We start from the raw sequence: 18,110 nt of genomic DNA on the forward strand, positions 1-18,110 counted from the left end.
GAAAAGCGACAACAAGACAAATACTTACATTGGTGTTGATAAGCTCAGACGAGGAGGTATCTTTCACTAATTCTTCGCATTTAATATCGTTCTCTGTTTCCGGAGGCTCAACTTCCGAGCTACCTTTCGCGACAGACTCTGGATTCTCCTGTGTACTTTGCTCCTCGACGCCTTTACGAGATTCGTCTGCCGCAACAGCTGCCGCTGTGGATTCCTGTTCGTTCGGCCGATAGTAATTCCACTCGTCCTCGGAATCAGTGTCCACTACATTATCCGGTTCGAACTGTGCATGCTGAGAAGGTTCTGGAATAAGCGTAAGAGAAGTTAGAGCTGACATTAACGAATGAATTTGTTATGTTATACGTATCTCTTATGTCATGTTAGTTTCATTTAACGTAAGATAAAAACCACATTCGTCGATATACCATTTCTTATGTACATCTCAAATCGTATCAAATCAAAAAACAAAGTACCACTTCGTGACTTTTTATCGCAGGAAAGTGAAGTGAGTAAACGAGACATTGTAAGCGCGTCTTTTTTTAAATAATTTATTAACTTGCTTGGGTTCTGTTCTGTTTTATTTTACGAAGATACTAATGCTGAGTGGTATCCAATACATGACACATTTCATTTTCGATCTCGATGTTTTTTCAAGTTTTTTTTAACGACAAATTCATATATTTTTCTCCTCGTACTACTTAAAGCGAACAACTTAGCACCAAGAATTGCATAAATTTACAATCCGTAAGATACTTCAATTCAAAATCGTATTTAAACTAAATCTCGCGAATTACAGGTTCACTTTTCATCCTTATTACAACGATTACTTCAAACATTGCACAAATTATATTGTAACTTTACTTCACGATCGCGTAATCATCGAGAATAATTCGTAAAATTTTCGATACTTTCACTAGAAACTAACGGAAGACGACTGTTTATGAAAATTGCGGGTTAAACTAATTTTTCAGCGTAACAGATTAAAACTGTAAGAATAAAAAGGAAAAGTGGTGTACGGGAGCCGTATATGGAAATATCTCATTCCAAATTACTAGTTTACAATTTTCAAAGAAGACACATTGTTTCCCGCGTCCATATTGCGAAAGTCATTGTGCCAATCATTGCACGCGACACTGAGATAAGATGATAGTTCCAGCGCAATTTTTTTACTCAGGGAGTATCGCGGATCAACCCTCGAAAACCACCCGCTCACTCGCATCGTTCACGTAGCGAGAGGACACGTTACGTACCTGCAGGATGTTCTGAGGGGGAATCGTATCGAAGGAGTTATCGAACGAGGAGGATTCTCGGGAATCCGAAGTGGACACGAGCTATCACGTTTCGAAGGGTCGATCGGTTAATATTCCGCGCGGCTGTCCCGGATCGCTTTACCACGTTCGTACACACGTTGATACGCGGCGAGACGGACCGACACGAGCGAGCGGGGGAGACCTTCTCTCGCGAACCGGAGCGGCTCTAAAACGAGGAATGCCTCCTCGCAGGTGCGATCGCCCTCCGGTGACTAAGAGGAACTACGCCCGCCAAGAGATGCATTATCGATCTAGTCCAGAGCCCCCGGAGCACTCTCCTCCTCCACCACCTCTTCCTTCTCCTCCTCCTCCCCGCCACAACCACGCACCGCCACCACCCACCTGTGCACCGCGACAGTTGGCGGAGAATCAACCCCCGTGCGATTGGATGGACCTCGGAAATCGTCGAATCGATCGACCTGTTCGATACGTCTATTCGGTGAATATTCGCGTGACAAAAAGGAAGCCTCTGCCGTTTGCAAGTGCATCTTTTCTTTCCACTTTTCGCATTTGATCCTGCAGCGGTGGCGAGATAACGAGGACAACGAGACTTCGACACTTCCGTTCTGGCGTAAAGATTTTTTTCTGTCGCCACGATGTTACCGTGAAATTAAATGGACCTAGAAATTGACCCGATTGTCATACTCACGTTTTATTTGTTAAATATTCGCGCGACAAAAATCTCAACTGCATTTTCTTGGTCTTTTGGCTCATGACAGAGACTTCAGCAATTCGGTAATTCTGAAGCTAAGAATTTTTATGAGGAAAGAATGAGATAAGCGCAATATATATTAATTACAAATACAATAATCTTTTTTATATTATATTGTTTAATAGAAGACAAAATTAGCACGATCAATTTTAACCGAAGAATAACTAATTAATTTTAATTAATATAATGTAATGGGTAATTTAGATTAATGAAATTTGGCGTAATAAATCCGTATTCGTTACGTAAACCTGCTCGCGAATTTAAACGAGCTGCTAAAATATAATGACATCGCTAATTAATACTGACTGTTTATCATTACGTTAGTCTAATATTATTTATTAATGTACTAAATTCATAGATGTAGTAAATTTCATTATGCGCTATGTCTATTAAGATTTCCACTTGTCGAAAAAGTCACTTGGATACTTCCGTCAATTTCCAACTTTTGAAAAATATAATTAAAATAAATTATATTATATCACTATAAAAATTAAAGCTGAAGTGCAAAATATTTCTCAAATTATAGGCAAAAGGGTGAGTTCTATGCAGAGATGCTCGCGAATGTTGGCTCGCCACTGCCGCAGGATTGAAACAAAATGAGAACACGTCCGGGGGAGGGAGGTAGAAAAGAAAAATCGTAGAAAGGCGCAGAGCAGCTGATAGAAACGTCCGTCGGCCCACCTGGCCGAAGCGGCGAGGAAAATGTTGACGTGAAAACTGGTTAAGGGACGCTAAAAAAAGGCGCAGCCCACGCGACGAGCGCTCGCCTAACAACCCGTTCTTAATTTCGTCTCGAGTCTCTTTTGCCACCAACGCGAACTCGTGCCAGAACTCGCGAGGTTCTCTCCCACGCGCTTTATCGCTTCTAGCGCACTTCGAGAATCCCGCGTGGACAACCCCGAAGAGAGCGGCTATAACTCGATGATATTGCGCGATTTTCGGATAATAATATCCCGCGCCGCGCCGTTTCGCTGCCATATGTCTCGCGTCTCGGGACGTTGACCTTGCGAGGGAGACCCTCCGAGAGAATCTCGATATGTAAAATCCGCACGAGACGTTCGCCTCTTCCGGCAGCTTTCGTCGATAAGCACAACTCCTCCCCTCTCCTTCCCCCAGAATTCTAACTACACGTTGGTTCTAATAAATTTCGAAAAATACGCGTAGAGATCAATCCTTTTTATTAAATCGTTACACGTTGAAACCATCCATCGATACAGGACAATAGAAAAATATAGCTTACAAACTAGTTTTTCAGGTGCTTCAATGACTTGGCAAAGTAGCTGTAGAGAATTTTCGTAAATCACTACGTTAAGCTTTCCTCAACCCACTGTTATAAAGAGTTAATCGGCTTTAACGTTAAATTAACAAATCCTTACATTCTCGACTCATGAAAGAGAAAATCTTCGATATTCGAGTTATTTATTTTACAAAGAGTATTATCGCAAAAATGATAAGGATGTTTGGTGTTGTTTCTCACACAGATACACAGGTTTGCGTGTAAAAAAATGATTGGCATACGGACATGTAAAATCAAATGGCTATCATTATAGTCAATGTCATTCTAACACGTCGTCGCGTTAACGCTGTCGCAATATCGCGTTTCTCACGAACATTAAGAAGTTCAAAAGCAATCCTAAATAAAGTATCCTTTCTAAAAATGCGACTGCTTCGTTCCACGAGGCGTCTCCATTGAAAAGACGTCGCGACGGAAAAGACGGGCGACCAACGCCCGTCGCGTCGCGCCGCGCAATTTCAGTTCGTCGGAGAGCACGATGGAATTCTCATGGCATGCTCGTCACGCGAGCTAAGAGAGGACGAAGGAGGAAAAAGGGCGAGCCTCTTCCTCCTCCTTTCTCCCGGTATTTTTCTTTTTCATTTTCACAGAGCGAGTGCCGCGTCTCGGTGCCAGTCGCAAAGAGTAAGAGGGAGAGTTAATTTTAAACTTAAACCAAAGTTACACACAGGAGGACCGCGCAGGGGCGGGCACGTGTGTATATGTGCGAGCGAGAAAAGGAGAAACAGAGAGAGATAGAGATAGAGATAGAGATAGAGAGAAAGCCCAGTCTCTCTCGATTATATCCCGAGACGTAAGAGATTCGGGTGTATTGCGGAGCCGGCGGCGTATGTTCCAAGAGGTATGGATACGTTCGAGAATGTAGAACGACGAGATATTTGTAGATTAGACATAGTACGAGTCCAGAGGTTTCAGAGGGTGGCAACGGAAATGGTGACTTTCCGAGAAAACAAGACTCAGAAAGTTTGGAAATTTTCAGTTAAGATAAAAAATACAGATTTGCTAAAATGCACGGAAATTGTAAAGAATTTAGAGAATGTTATTCAAGGGCAAGTGCAGTATATAGGAGACGGAATTGTATCATTGATATACTTCGCACTTTTGGCATGCTCTTTCGCGAGGGAGAGAAGAGGGGAGGATCTTTAACTATAAATCTCCTCTGTTCACGCGGATCGACGACTGAATGACTGCTTGTAATGGCTTGCTGATTTACATACGAAAACGTCGGGGCGCAGCGGCGCATATTTCACACCCGAGAAACCAGACACGTGGCCTAAAAAGGAATTGCACGGGCCCCCGAGTCGTGAGTGCATGAATGAAACCGCGATCGCGAAAAGTAAATGGGACATTTGCGCTCGATCGACAGTTGTTGCCGGTTACGTTGCACAAGAGTCGCGTCGACCAAATAAATCTTTGTGTACATCACGATTTAAGAGGGCTCTTTTTTGGGATTCCAAACAAATCTTTCTAAATAGCCACGAGAAGTTATCAGAATTTCGATATAATTGATAAAGCCCTGGGCATTTCTTCGACGACAAGGAGTCCCTGAATTCCCAATACACTTCGAAGAATTCTGACAATCGAGCGTAAAAAAATAAGAATCTGCTGAGAGTGTCAATGTGACAATTTTTTTCGAGTTTCGAATAATTCCTCGAGAGTTCTAATTATTTTTGAGAAGTGGTAAACTTCTGGTAACTTTTCATTATTCTATGGATGGATATTTTTATATCATTCAAAACCCGTGGAACAGGCATATTTTACAAATGTTTCCCCTTAAAAAAAAAAAAAAAAAAAGAGGAACTTATATGCCACTTTATATATAGAAAGTACCAAAGCACCGGACTTTTTTCGGAGTAAAAAGACATCTTCCCGACCGTCTCATCTCAGGCTTAACCTTGGGATTCGCGCGGATATGGAAGACGGATAAGTTGCTTGAGAGACACGTGAGAAGTCTATTTTAAGTCGCAAAATGGCACTCGCGCACATAGCTCGCTCGAGTATAACAAAAAAAGACAGAGCGTAGAAGAAAAGAGAGAGAGAGAGAAGGCTTATGTTAAAAAGAGCGATAGGCGCTTCGTAATTATTCTAAAGTAATAAATGGCAAGTTTAACTAGCCGGCACGGGACGCATCATGCCGGTGGTGCGGCCGTTCGTTCGCCTCGGCAACAGAGAGCCGCCGACGCACATTGCTCGTTACGCAAATAGTTATCTCAAGTAATGACGGAGCGTTTATTTAAGAACAAACGATGCATACGGGTACGCGAATTCCCCCGGGGCCCGGTCATTCGGCGTTTCTGTTTAGGCCCCGAAAGTCGCGACACATCTTTGCGAACGCTCGCGCTCGCGATTCTTACATATACCTATAGGCTGCCATTCCCTTTGGACGCTTTCGTGCTGAAAGCGTATTCCATCTTTATTGCACATTATACGTTAAAGAAAGATAGAATACGCTTTCAGCACGAAAGCGTCCAAAGGGAACGCAGCCATAGACTGCCCTTTCCAGCTTGCGCTCTCTCGCGCTTTCCGTACGTGGAACGCGCGGCGATTTTTACGCTCGCGCTTCGCGACGAGAGAAAGAGGAGCGGGAAGGAACGTGGAAAGCGTAGATAAGAGCCAGCGGACCACGGAACTACGTGGTGCACGCCGTACGGCACACGACGTTTGCAATAGCGCAAAATTATGGTTATTAGAATATTTAAAAAAAAAAACGTCTATTATATCTGCTGTAACGTTATTGCCGCGGTTGCTGCAACTAATACCACTATAAACCCGCCGCCTCCTTTTTGAATGTCGTTTTTGCATAGCTTTCCGCGCAGCGGTAATTTCTACTTTACACAGTCGTTTTTTAATCCTCTGAAGAGTGCGTCGGCAACTGTCCGTTTAGAACTTACAAGATTCATTAATTTCTATCTTCTATCGCCGAAGGTAGCAAAAAATCATTTTAAAAAGTGTTATCTCGAGTAAGATGTTCCTTGTGAAAAAAAAGGTCACGCTTGTCTCATTACAGTTTTATGTACAGGAACTCGCGGGCACTATCTCGCTTAAATTCTATCGATAAAAATGGCAAAAAATTAATTTAAAAATCTTGTCTCGAGTAAAACATTCCTGCGGAGTGTCACGCTTGTCTTATTACAAAACTATATACAGAAACTCGCCGACGCTGTTGCGTGCTTACGTTATATACAAATTCACTTGACTTCTTTCGAATTACATGAAAACCGTGCAGCTGTGCGTAAGGATTAAATATTATCGCAGCGGTTGCCGGGATTAACGTCGTAATCACCCGTCACATAAGCGTTATTTCTTGAAAGCCCACTTCTTCGCTTCTTGCGCGGCGCAGCGATAATTCTTGCCACGTAGGATCGCCCTGACGAGGAAAAAAGAAAAACTTGCGCAGACACCTCACGATCAGATCGCAGGTTCGACCCGTTTCTTTCGGCCGTATACTAGTCGCACACGTTTTCCGTTATCTTTTCTCTCGCCGGAATGCCGAGATAATTTCCATTTTCCTACCGCGCATCTTTCGTCGGCACCTCGCAAGCTGCATCGCGAGGTTTCGTGCGAATAACGTCGTCGAGAAGCGGAATTGGCAAAATCGTGAAAATAGAAATGGCACCTGATTTTTATCTCATTTTAAATTTCAATAATGTCAAGTGGGGCTCAAGATTGAATCGACTATAACGGAACAATGTTTAAAAAAAAAAAAAAAGAATGCGGGTAAAGAAGATGAACCGCTGGCACTGTCAATGTACGTACGTGCATTCGTGTTCCGCGTCACGATAATTCGCTTGAATTCAGCGTAAGACGAGACCGGTAACGGTGTTCCCAAGCGATAGATAGATCCGATTACCTCGTGCCGCGTTCAGGTATCACCTTAACAACGTTTGGTTACGAACGTCGAGAGGGACGCGCGCGCTTTACTTTCGAGAGAGTCTATAAATACGTAGAGACGACACAACACGCGACGCGACGCGACGACACGCGATCGGCGAATTAATTGCATCATAAGGCCGTCGGGGAAATGTCCCCCCTTCCCTCTCCCTCCCGCGAAAGCATAGCGCCGACGGCTATGTTACGGTTATGCATTATCCGTACTGATTTCCGCAATTATCTCTCGCCCCTGTTGCTACCGGCCTCGGTCCGGTGTTCGGATCCGTGTCGCATGCCGAGATAAAAAGAAGCGCTGAATCACGAAGGCGAAATTGTGATCTGCGTGTCAGTTAGTGTTTCGAGGGTCCCGACTCTCCTCCCATCTCGTACTCGTATCGCACGTTTGATACGACACTTGACAGAAAAACCGCTTCAGAGTGTTAAATATGGTCTTTGCTTTTTCAATGTAAAAAATCCTTAAACTTACGGCATCGTTAAGGCGGGGTATGACAAATACCAAATATTATGTACAGTGTTATTTTCACAACTGTCCTGTGTCTGTTGTAATAAAAAGATTTAAATTATTATAATAATTTCATTGGCATAATTTAGGTCCAAGGAGACGAAACTTGATTTAAAATATTATAAAAATGTCACGTTACCACGACTTAAGCTCTTAGATTAGCTGCGGTTCAATAAACCCTATCTCAGTAATTATACTACATATTTTCATCTCGGTAACCGAATTTAAATATTTTGCAGCTTGTGTTCCTCGCTCTTTACTTTCTCTATAAAACTCAAAGATTGAGCGTCAAAATATTTTTGAGTTTCAAAGGATCGCGTTTGAAAATTGCCTTTTAATCCTTTGAGCCTTTATCAGCCCTTTACAAGCGTTCCTATAAAGAACGCTCGTTGAATTATTGACGCTTTTGGGCGATCGGATTTTGTTTTGTTCCTTTTTGAAGATGATTTTAATATCGCTGACGTAGGGACTTGGCTAACAATAAGTTTATATAATAAATAAACGACTCGCGTAACGTGCGAAAATGTTTCGTACACAAAGAATGCTTAGCTGTACATAGCGAGTTTCCGCAGTTGAAGGGCTAACACGTTGACCGCCATAGCGGTCATTCGTGGCTGGCGCCCGATTTTCCAGCACTATCGAATTTTTTTTAAAACACTGTTGAAAGACAATTAACATTTAAAGTGAAATTTCGAACGACATACCGTCTGTTCTTTTTCGAAGAACTTTCTGAACTGATGCACATTGGTGCGATAAGTTAGAGGAAACAAAATATACTCAGGTCTACTTGTTGCTTACACTTTCTGCACTTAGAATCTTCGCTTTCTCTCTTTCCAACGTCCAAATGTGTACTTATCTCGTTTTAAGAACTTTTAGGGATTTCAGGTAACACGAACAAACCTCTCGTCTAACTCTAACTTACTGCATTAGGGTGTACCAGTTCAGGAAGTTCTTCGAAAAAGAACAAACCTATTGAACAGCTAGATAACAATGTAAAATAAAAAGTGAGTCATTCTACAACTATAAAGATAGGTTTTCATGGGCAGTGAAATGCAGCAGCAGTGAGCAGCAGTTTAGTAATTTCCTATAAATGTTTGGCTCACTTCCGGCGCAAATTTTTGCTGCTCGAAATTCGGGCTTCAGTATTGGCTGTATATGACCAATTTCGTGAGCAGCAAAAATTTGCGCCGGAAGTGAGTCGAACATTTCTAGGAAATTACTAAACTGCTGCTCACTGCTGCTGCATTTTGCATTTCACTGCCCATGAAAACCTACTTTAAGAATGTAGGGTAAGGAAGGGCTATTTGAGTCAGTTACAGAAAAAATCGGATAAAAAGTTTTCAAGACAGGAAAGGAGCTTTCTAATTTTCGGGGAGGAGTTTTTTTTAGTTATCGGTTATTTGGTTTCTTAAAACTTTTTGAAAACATTTTCATCCATTTTTTTTTTAACTGACTCAAATAGCTCCTCCTTGCCCTAGTCTTATTTAATCACATTATACGATATTTTTCTATTACATGCTCATGATATAAACTGAAAATTGAGGTATACGTGCAAAACCCGCTGGGCGGACAATGTATTTAATTTCGGGAAGCGATTCAAGAAGCGCTTTCTTCCGTCGACGAAAGGATTTGTACATCATTAAACTTCATGACTAATTGGCTATTAAGCTGATCATTAAGATCAGTATAATTTCGAATTTTGATATAATAAATTTAACAGAGAATCTCTACAGAATGCTCCGGGTTTTAACTACTGGACAACAGAAAAATGCGAGAAGGCGAGAGACGTGAACTCTCGCGTATTTGTCAAACTTATTGGAATTGCATTGAATTCGATCGCGAGACGGGACGGCGCGAGTCATACTCGACGAAATCGCGAAACGCGACTTCTCAGTGCAACGACGACGATGGCGACAGGCTAATACACAATAGAGCGATTTCACAACACGATATTTTCGTACACGCTTCGCATGACGCTGACGCGCGAGGCACGGTCCTTTTCTCCTTCCCTCGCCCCTTCGAACAGAGCCCGTCACTTCCTTTTTCTTCGTTCGCACGACAGGCGGAAACCGAAGAGCTCATCGAATGTTCGAGAAAGACCTGGAGCAGAGCAGGCCTTGATTTAATATCGACGAAATTAGTTTCCTTGCGATCACCACGAAAGAGAAAGAGACAGAAAAAAAATATATAGAATCGTAACATTCACTTATATTCTACAAGATCAAGAGAAAGAGAAAGGAACGGGCAAAAAAAAAAAAAAAAAAAAAGAAACAAAGAGCGAGGAACATTGGCGTGGACCCCGAAACCGGTATAACGTCATCGGGTTCGGTTCTCGCTGTAGGCCACGGAAACGATCTCTACGCCTATTCGCGATAACGGCAGCGCGCTGACCGTCGCGACGTAGGACGCATTTTTTTTCTGCGTCTATCGCGCCGAGGATCGGGGGGACCGGCGGCGGCATCGGCATCGGCGTCGGGATTATGCCGGTTTCGACGGTTTCGACCGCCCCGGTCGCCGGCCGGCAACAAATACGGGGCACGGGGTACACACGCTGTCATCGCCGGCGGGCCCGTGGCCCGTTGCGAAGCGCGGCGTACGACGCCACGCGGCGTCACTTCCAAATTTAAATACGCAATTCAGGGTTCCCCGGGGTGCCCGGCGATAAACCGACGAAGAAGGCACGGGCGCGCCGCGTGCAACGTACCTCGAAGAACGTCCCCTCGTTCGCGCTCGTGCGTGTCCGTCCTCGCGAGAAGCGTCGGCGGTGACGGGGCACCCGAAGCGACGGTATATCCAGAGGAAAAACCGGCGGTCGACACGCGAGCACCACGATGTACCGCGAAAATTCACTCGAGAGACCCAACGACGCGCGCTCACGACCGTACGGAGCTCGAGAGAAACTGCCGCAGGCCCCTTCCACATGACCGGCGACAATTGGCGGCACGCCGCCCGATTGGCCGTTCTATGACGAATCGGCGACGCGAGCGCGCCGTGACGGCCAATCGCGACGCGGCGGCGCGAGCTAGGCTGACGCGCGCTCGATTCGAACGTCGATAACGGTACTTCGCGACACGTCGGAGACATATGATGGGTAATTATCCGAAATTGCTGGCGATAACGATAATGGGAAATTGCTGTACTTCCGTATCTCGGCCCGAAATATACATATCAAATTGTATCAATTGGCCCTTATCGCGCGTAAGCATCGTTTCTCAGTGATTAAAAATATTGTCACGTGTCATTGACAGAATATCGTAACAATTTTCATATACCCCGCAAAGAAATCCGTTTCTCGTGTGATAACGATGAGCGTTTGATGGAGAAAGTAAAATTAAGAAAAAAATAAGGATAAAATATTAAAAACGGACATCGTAAAAATATTTTTGTGTCAGCAAATGCAAGTATTTCTTTAAAAAATCGTTATGTCTCTATGTTTGCAAATTTGTGCCAAAGATAATATTGCAGAGCAATGATCAACAATCCGATCGCATATCATATATCGTATTTTAATGTTACAGAGTAATTAAAGGTTTGTGCTTGTCAAATAAATTAATAATGATTTTTTTCTATTTTATCTTTTTAAATTTGAGATAGCATAATTTTTTATAATATTAAAGTCACTTTATTTTTTACTTTGTTATTAATTTAATTAACGGGTGAATAACTTTTATTTATCTTTTAATTTTTAATAATTAAAATAACATATGTCACATTGATTACTAATTGTTGCTCTGAAATAGCATTATCTATTCTTTGTTGCTATAAATAACCGTAATTCAAGCCTTTCCTGCGTTTTCAGACACAATGAGCATTTAAAAAATTGCTTATCTAATGTTAATGAAGATTTACGATGCCCAGTTTACGCTAACGAGACTCGTTTACTTGACATTCGATATTTCCGCTTATCGAGAAAGTGCATTTGTGGCGACAACAAACGTTGTTTTTTATTACCCTTATTGAGCATCAATTTCCGTTTTTCGCGGTGCTGTAGATGCGGGTTAGATAGAATCAATTTTAAAGTCAACTAGAGAAACAGGGTTTCTCGTACGGTATATTCGCTGATACATTCGTGACTACTTTCGTCAACTTGCGAGCTTTCGAACTTTGTTGTTCATTAGGCCTGCACATGAGTCACAATAATCAAACGTTTTTCACATTTGGCAGAGTCAAACTGACCTTGACATAGATTTGTAAGAAAAACTATGATTCTGGCGCCAGTACAATATTAACATTATTAAAGTTGTAGTCGACTACAGCTATGCTTGACACGGCGACATAGGCTATCAAATAATGATAACATATCTGTATAAAAAAAAGAGAAACGCGATAATCTACCCGCGTGACATTCTATCGGCAGAAAAACAGCAGTTTTGCTTGATCTCAGACTCTGTTTATCCAAATAAGATCACAGACGTAATAGCCATAATCGATGCTATAAGTAAAGTATTCACCGTATTTCTGTTACTAAGGAGAGTAGAATGAGGAGGGTAAGCTCCATTTGCGGATCGTAAGTACGAAAAGCGGGTCATTACAGAATGCACTCTACCTTCAGTGATGTAAATCGCATCGAGTGCACTGTGCATTCAAATGCGTTTCAATTTTACTCTTGCATCTACGATGCACTCGCATATGTAGGAAACGTGACACGAAAGACTATGTGTTGCAACACGCGTCTACCAAATAGCTGCGTACCCTACAATAGACTCGCTTTTTCGTACTCTTGAAAAAAGCGATATTGTTAACAAGCAATACTGTACTCATTGCAGGAATCTCTAATGCTAAAGACGTAGCAATCTTAGCGTTCGAAACAACTGCCTAAGATACTTTGCATTGTTCCTCAAAAGGATGTAAAATACTTCGTATTGCGATACGCATAATAACTAGCGCAATTTTATCGCTTATTCCGTTTCTATATTGCGTGGTGCGCCGCTTAATCCGCTGACATGTCGCCGACATTGTACATTTCTCGACTTCGTCCGTTTCGGTCTTCTACGTATGGATCTTCGGTAGCCGAAGATCGAATCTTCGAACCGTCTCTCGGGAGATCGACCAAAGACGCAAAAACACGGCTCACTTTTTGCGTAGACTGAAAACGGCGAACGAGTTCGAGATGTAGTTCGCCAACGACACGAACAGATTGCTCACCGTGTGATAAGCGTAACCGTATACCAGGGCGGCGCACAGCCGGGCCCTTACAACGGACAAGTTGCACTTACTAGCAGCTCGCGGCGAGGGTTGCGACTTGTCATCGTCCACGACGGTATGCATGCCAGCAGTCTCGATACGCGCGTCGTCGTCGTCACCGTGGTCGCGCAGCATTTCGTCGTCCGCGTCGCGAACGTCTCTGTCACTCGGTCGGACACGATTGTCTACATTCCCATCGTCTACTATCGAGTCCACCGGGCAGACGTTCGCATTGTCGCGGTTAGAATAATTGTTGTCGTTCCTGTCGTCATCGCTGCTGTGCTTCTCTGCTTCCACCGGCGACTTCTCGCTCTCGGGGGAAGGATCGAGCGACGACGATGCGGCGAGAGGGTAATTGTTGTCGTGCACATCCTCGCCGGCGTCGACGTCGGTCTCCGGACCCAAATTGTCCGTGTAATCGTATTCGTCGTCGTCGTCCCGGTGCTTGCCATTTCTGGCCATTCCTCCGCACACAGTATTGGAGAGAAGTAAGTCCATATCGAAACCAGGACGATCTATATCGTCGTCGATCAGCTGCTTGATGTAGGCCGATGGCTTTACTTCGAATTGATCGCGATTCGACGGGATCGGATTATTCGAATCCATATTGTTCAGTAATAGACCATTCGGTGCTTGATGCGTCAGGAACGGATTTGAGCGCGAGGCGATTTCAATCGGCGGCGTCAGGAACACTACGATTACGGTGATATTGTCCAGGGAACCCGCGCGCTTAGCACTTTGCAGCAACGCCTGATGCACGTGCTTGAGATCGTCTGTAAAAAAATAAAATAACGCTCGTTAGATCTTCTAATGATTGTATACCTCGGCGTCTACTATGATCACTTTTCTTAATTACTACGATATCGTCATAATTTCGAAACCGTTGCGTGGTCACGTTAGTCAAGCTTCTACGAAATTCCGCGAAACGTTTGAAGATACGGAAGGGGACAAAAATATAGCAGAAGCATTTTTTTTCAATGCGCTATTCCATAGTCAATTAACTTATCGGCGTGAGTCACGGTAATAGAGGTACGGCGGAGTCAATGGCTCGTGAATAAATCACGCTCGAAGATCATCACGCGATTGCGTTCAAGACCCCCGTAGCGTCGCGTAATTATCGTAAATATAGTTTCCTACAAAATCCAAATATATGTAATCGCATAATTCATCGGAAACGCCGTGAAGGCGATTGCAGAGTCATTGTTGTCGCACTTTTCATCTTTGCTACAGATTGGACGTTACGCGATCGAATGATTTTTCCGAGATTAATGGACACTTCTGGTGGATGTCTCTTGAATATTCAAATGTCTCGCGATGTCGCCAGATTTTACGCTTCACTTTTACCGAGTACTGCGTTTACTTCTCCGAGAATAATCACTTCCTGTTTCTGCACGCGAATATTCACAGGTATATACTTGAATGTCCCGTAACATCCGGACAGGACATTTCTTTATATTGCCGCTGTTGCTGCATAAAGACGTCTTATTTGAAACAAAATTCATATAAATCATATAAATTCATATAAATCACGAATATGAGTCATGAATAAATCTATCTTTTATTATCTTTATTTTTCGTAATTTTTTAAATCGTTTCGTCCAAGAGACAAATCCAGGAAGATATTGAAAACTCGATTGAAAATGTTATACAAAGATTCGGATTCAGACTATGCAAACGTGAACAAACATGAATGAACAAGTTGCATCAATGAGTTCGAACGGCGTCACTGGTGGTATTCCTGGCACCTTTCACATTCATTGAAGTACGCTATTCATTCGTGTTTGCTTGTTCGATCAGGATCTGGCTTAATAATTTTCAAGTTCGACCCTTAAGTTTAGAAAATAAATTCCTACGTATCAACCGCGATATATACTGTCTACCAATCCTATTTTTCTTTATTTTAGACCAAAGATCAGACCGTCTTTCTTTGCACGAGCGTATGTTCGAGTTTGAAACCGTTTTTTCGCGCGGAGCATCAGGGAGAACGTAAAAGATCCGAATATCGCACGTCTTCGAACGTCAGTCGAGAGCATCGGTCATTCTCGGACTCTCGGATTCAAGAGGGAGAATTTTCGCGATGTCGCGTGCGGCGTACGCTGGAAACTTCGTCGACAGGTTCGCCGAATCGGGGAAGGTACCAATGCGGCAATATATATCGTGCGGCCCTGGCAGAAGGTACGTTGACCTACGCGCTATACCGCCTATCGACGCGACGCCTGCGTAGTCCTCCCTCTCATCCATCCTCCGCCTCCCTCTTTCTCTTTCTCTCTCCCTTGTTTCGTTTCTCCCCCTGCCTCGCTCGCCGCTCACCTCTTCGCGCGCTCACCTCTCGTCTTCTCTTTCATTCTCTTGGATTTGCGCTCTAGTGACTTTATTACACCGCAGGAGGATTCGCTCGCCATCTGGGCGAGGGGAAGGGGAGGAAGGATATTAATTTTCCATCGGTTCGTTTTTCGACGTACCCGCTATCCTTATATACCAACGGTAGGTATACTCCTCGAACAATATCGTATTTCATCGCTCATCAAGGAAACCCCTAGGCCCTGGGTTGAAAGAATAAAATCTTTTCGATCCAAGACCGACAGGATATATTAAATCAAGGGAATATAAATCAAGCCAACAAAGTCCCATAAGACTCTTTCATGGAAAAATTCGCTGGCAACACCAACAATACAAACACCATCAACGCCAAGGGGGGTCATTGGGGACATCCGGATATGGTACGTTGGATGACGCATTGGGCGACTATGGGGGGACCGATGTCGCATCGATCGATAATCGGATGTGTCTACAATGAGTATGTATGAGCTGATGGCAGGTGCGATAATTGGTAGGTACCTATATCCTCGACGAGCACGTGCTCGTAATCGAATCGTCGCCGCGACAGCGTGAAATCGCGAGTTTCGTCCGTCTTTCGGGTTAGAGGGTATTATTGGGAGAAGATGCGGGAGAGAAGAGAAGAAACTCATTACGCGCGCTATCGATTATTCGTACGGGATTCAATGAGCGCGTGTCGCGTCGTTAAGGGGATGGGTAAGCGAGAAAACGAAGGCGAGAATTAACATGCGCAAATGATGTCGGGCTACTGCCGCAGGACGACGATTATCCCTTTTTACCCTCGTTTGGCCAAGTAATTGGATTTTTCCGGATCCAGATCTCCAGTATTCTCCGCGTTAAATAAAAAAAAAACAGGATGAATATTTAAACCTCATTTGAGCCACAAAATATTTCTTTGTCTCGTTTCTTATTCTTCTCATTCGGTATAATGTATTTATTTTTATCGCTCTTATTATAATATTTCAAGAAAAAGGGCAGCAGTTTACGTAATTCTGATAAAATCAAAGAAAAAAATGTATCACGGACGAATCATGGGTGTCGTTTGTGCGGCTGTCAAACGATCTCGCTGTTATAGGGTTAATGAATTCTAATCACGTCTTCTTCTCATCTACTCAGTGCGATGGTGACGACAGTGGAGGCTACCCAAGGTCACTTATAGCGAACAGTCGCGTACATTGGATAGCGAAGCTACGATAAGACTGATGAATGAAAGCCTCGTGCGAAGATAAGCGCACGACGCACGCCACTTCGCGATCCTAGCTCGATGGGCTGTACTCGCACACGTAATAACATATCACGGCGATCCCACATGGTGAGTTGAAGGATAGTCTTACGGCCCTAAGCGACCGTACAGATAGCGTAAACACGCAATGCGATAATCAAATCACGGATGTTTCTGTCTTACGTCACGTTTATGTTCAAGTAAAAGTAGGAGAGAAGAAAAGAGTTCGCGATTTCCTTTTTTTCTTCTTTCCTGAAGGGAGAGGATTTTTTAAATATCGAATCTAAGATCACTGGAAGTTTTCTTTTGAATTAAAATTTCGGAGATGCGGATAGCAAAACTACAAGAGTTTTAATTTGAGAGTTAAATAACTCTCAATAAAATATAACACGATTGCTTATTTATACACTGTTAAATATTAAGGATAAAAGTTAAATCAATACCTTGAGTTAAATAACATTTTGTTATTTTTATTTACCACGTGTGTCGAAATTTATTATTTGAACACAAAACTATTATGTTTAATTCTATTGATTTATAGTTAAATTAATATTGTTTTACTTAAATTAACAACACATTGAGTAAGAGCAGTGACGATTTATCTTATAGCAATGGTTAAAAATTGAATAGAATTTCACACTACGAATATAACAGTGTATAACTCGTTAGATTTCATGTCTAAAGATGTACGAGACTGAAATATGCATAACTAAAAATTAAAAATGTCGACGACTTTCAGAATGAAAAATAGCCTTCGTACAATTTTCCACAATTTAAAGTCAATTTCACAAGTCGGTCGAAAAATCTATTAATAACAAAAAGTGTGACACATCTGTAATTTTCCGTGTCAAATATACGTCGACGTAAAATAACGACGACAATACAGGATTCGGAAGTCCATCGACGTCGAGTGAATTCTAAAACGATTCCTTCATATATATATATATATATATATATATATATCTTCCCTCGCGATTATAATTCAACCGCACGAACCCACTAACGAGGTCCACATGGGAAATGCGCGATCGGCTCGTCGCCAATGCCATTTTCGAATCGTATGGCCGCCAGATACACGCCGCTTGAATTATAATAACTTCCGAAATACCACGAGGATTGAAATCGTCGCGAGGAAAAAATTGCTCGTCCGTAATTTTTAAGTGCGCGCTACCGTTTCACGTTAACCGAGGCACCGAAAACGGAAGTTTCTCTCGTACGATCGGTTACGAGGCTCGCGGAGCCGGGAATCGACGCGTGCGGACTCTTCGCGTCCAACGGCGAGTATGAATTACACGGAAATATTGTATTACGCGTGTCGGTAATCCATCGCGACAGCGCGGAGCGACCGCGAGGAGAAGGAAGGAGAGACTGTTCCCTTATACAGATCTCGGTCGTCTCGTTCGGCCGGCCGATAGGAATTCGCGCGACGACCATTTCCTCGTCTCGGTCACGAATTCTTCGACAAAACACCGTCCGCGATTTCCTTTTTTTTTCCCCCCTCTCTTCCCTCCTCTCCTCGTCAAAACTCGGCTGCTCCATACCGATATGAATTATGTAGGTGGCACACACATACAAGTAGGTATCCCAGGTTCGCTCGCGGAACGATCGTTGAACCAATGTTCATCGGAGCCGACTGCCTGCGCGCTGCGCGTCCGCCT

The 18,110-nt window shown here is 43.2% G+C and overlaps 1 protein-coding gene across 1 annotated transcript in view; it reads right to left on the reverse strand.

The window, feature by feature from the left end:
- The window catches only part of LOC139770131 (uncharacterized), a 53,380-nt gene that overhangs the window by 5,337 nt on the left and 29,933 nt on the right, over positions 1 to 18,110 (reverse strand). The window contains exons 8-9 of the mRNA XM_071701877.1: positions 12,926 to 13,666; positions 29 to 303 (exon numbers count right to left, since the gene is read on the reverse strand). Of these exons, the coding sequence (XP_071557978.1) occupies positions 29 to 303; positions 12,926 to 13,666 (1,016 nt within the window). The remainder of the gene's footprint in view (positions 1 to 28; positions 304 to 12,925; positions 13,667 to 18,110) is intronic.

The sequence above is a fragment of the Temnothorax nylanderi genome, unplaced genomic scaffold (genome assembly GCF_030848795.1).
Source record: "Temnothorax nylanderi isolate EJ_2023f unplaced genomic scaffold, tnyl_v1.0 TNYL_tig0027_pilon, whole genome shotgun sequence".
Lineage (NCBI taxonomy): Eukaryota > Metazoa > Arthropoda > Insecta > Hymenoptera > Formicidae > Temnothorax > Temnothorax nylanderi.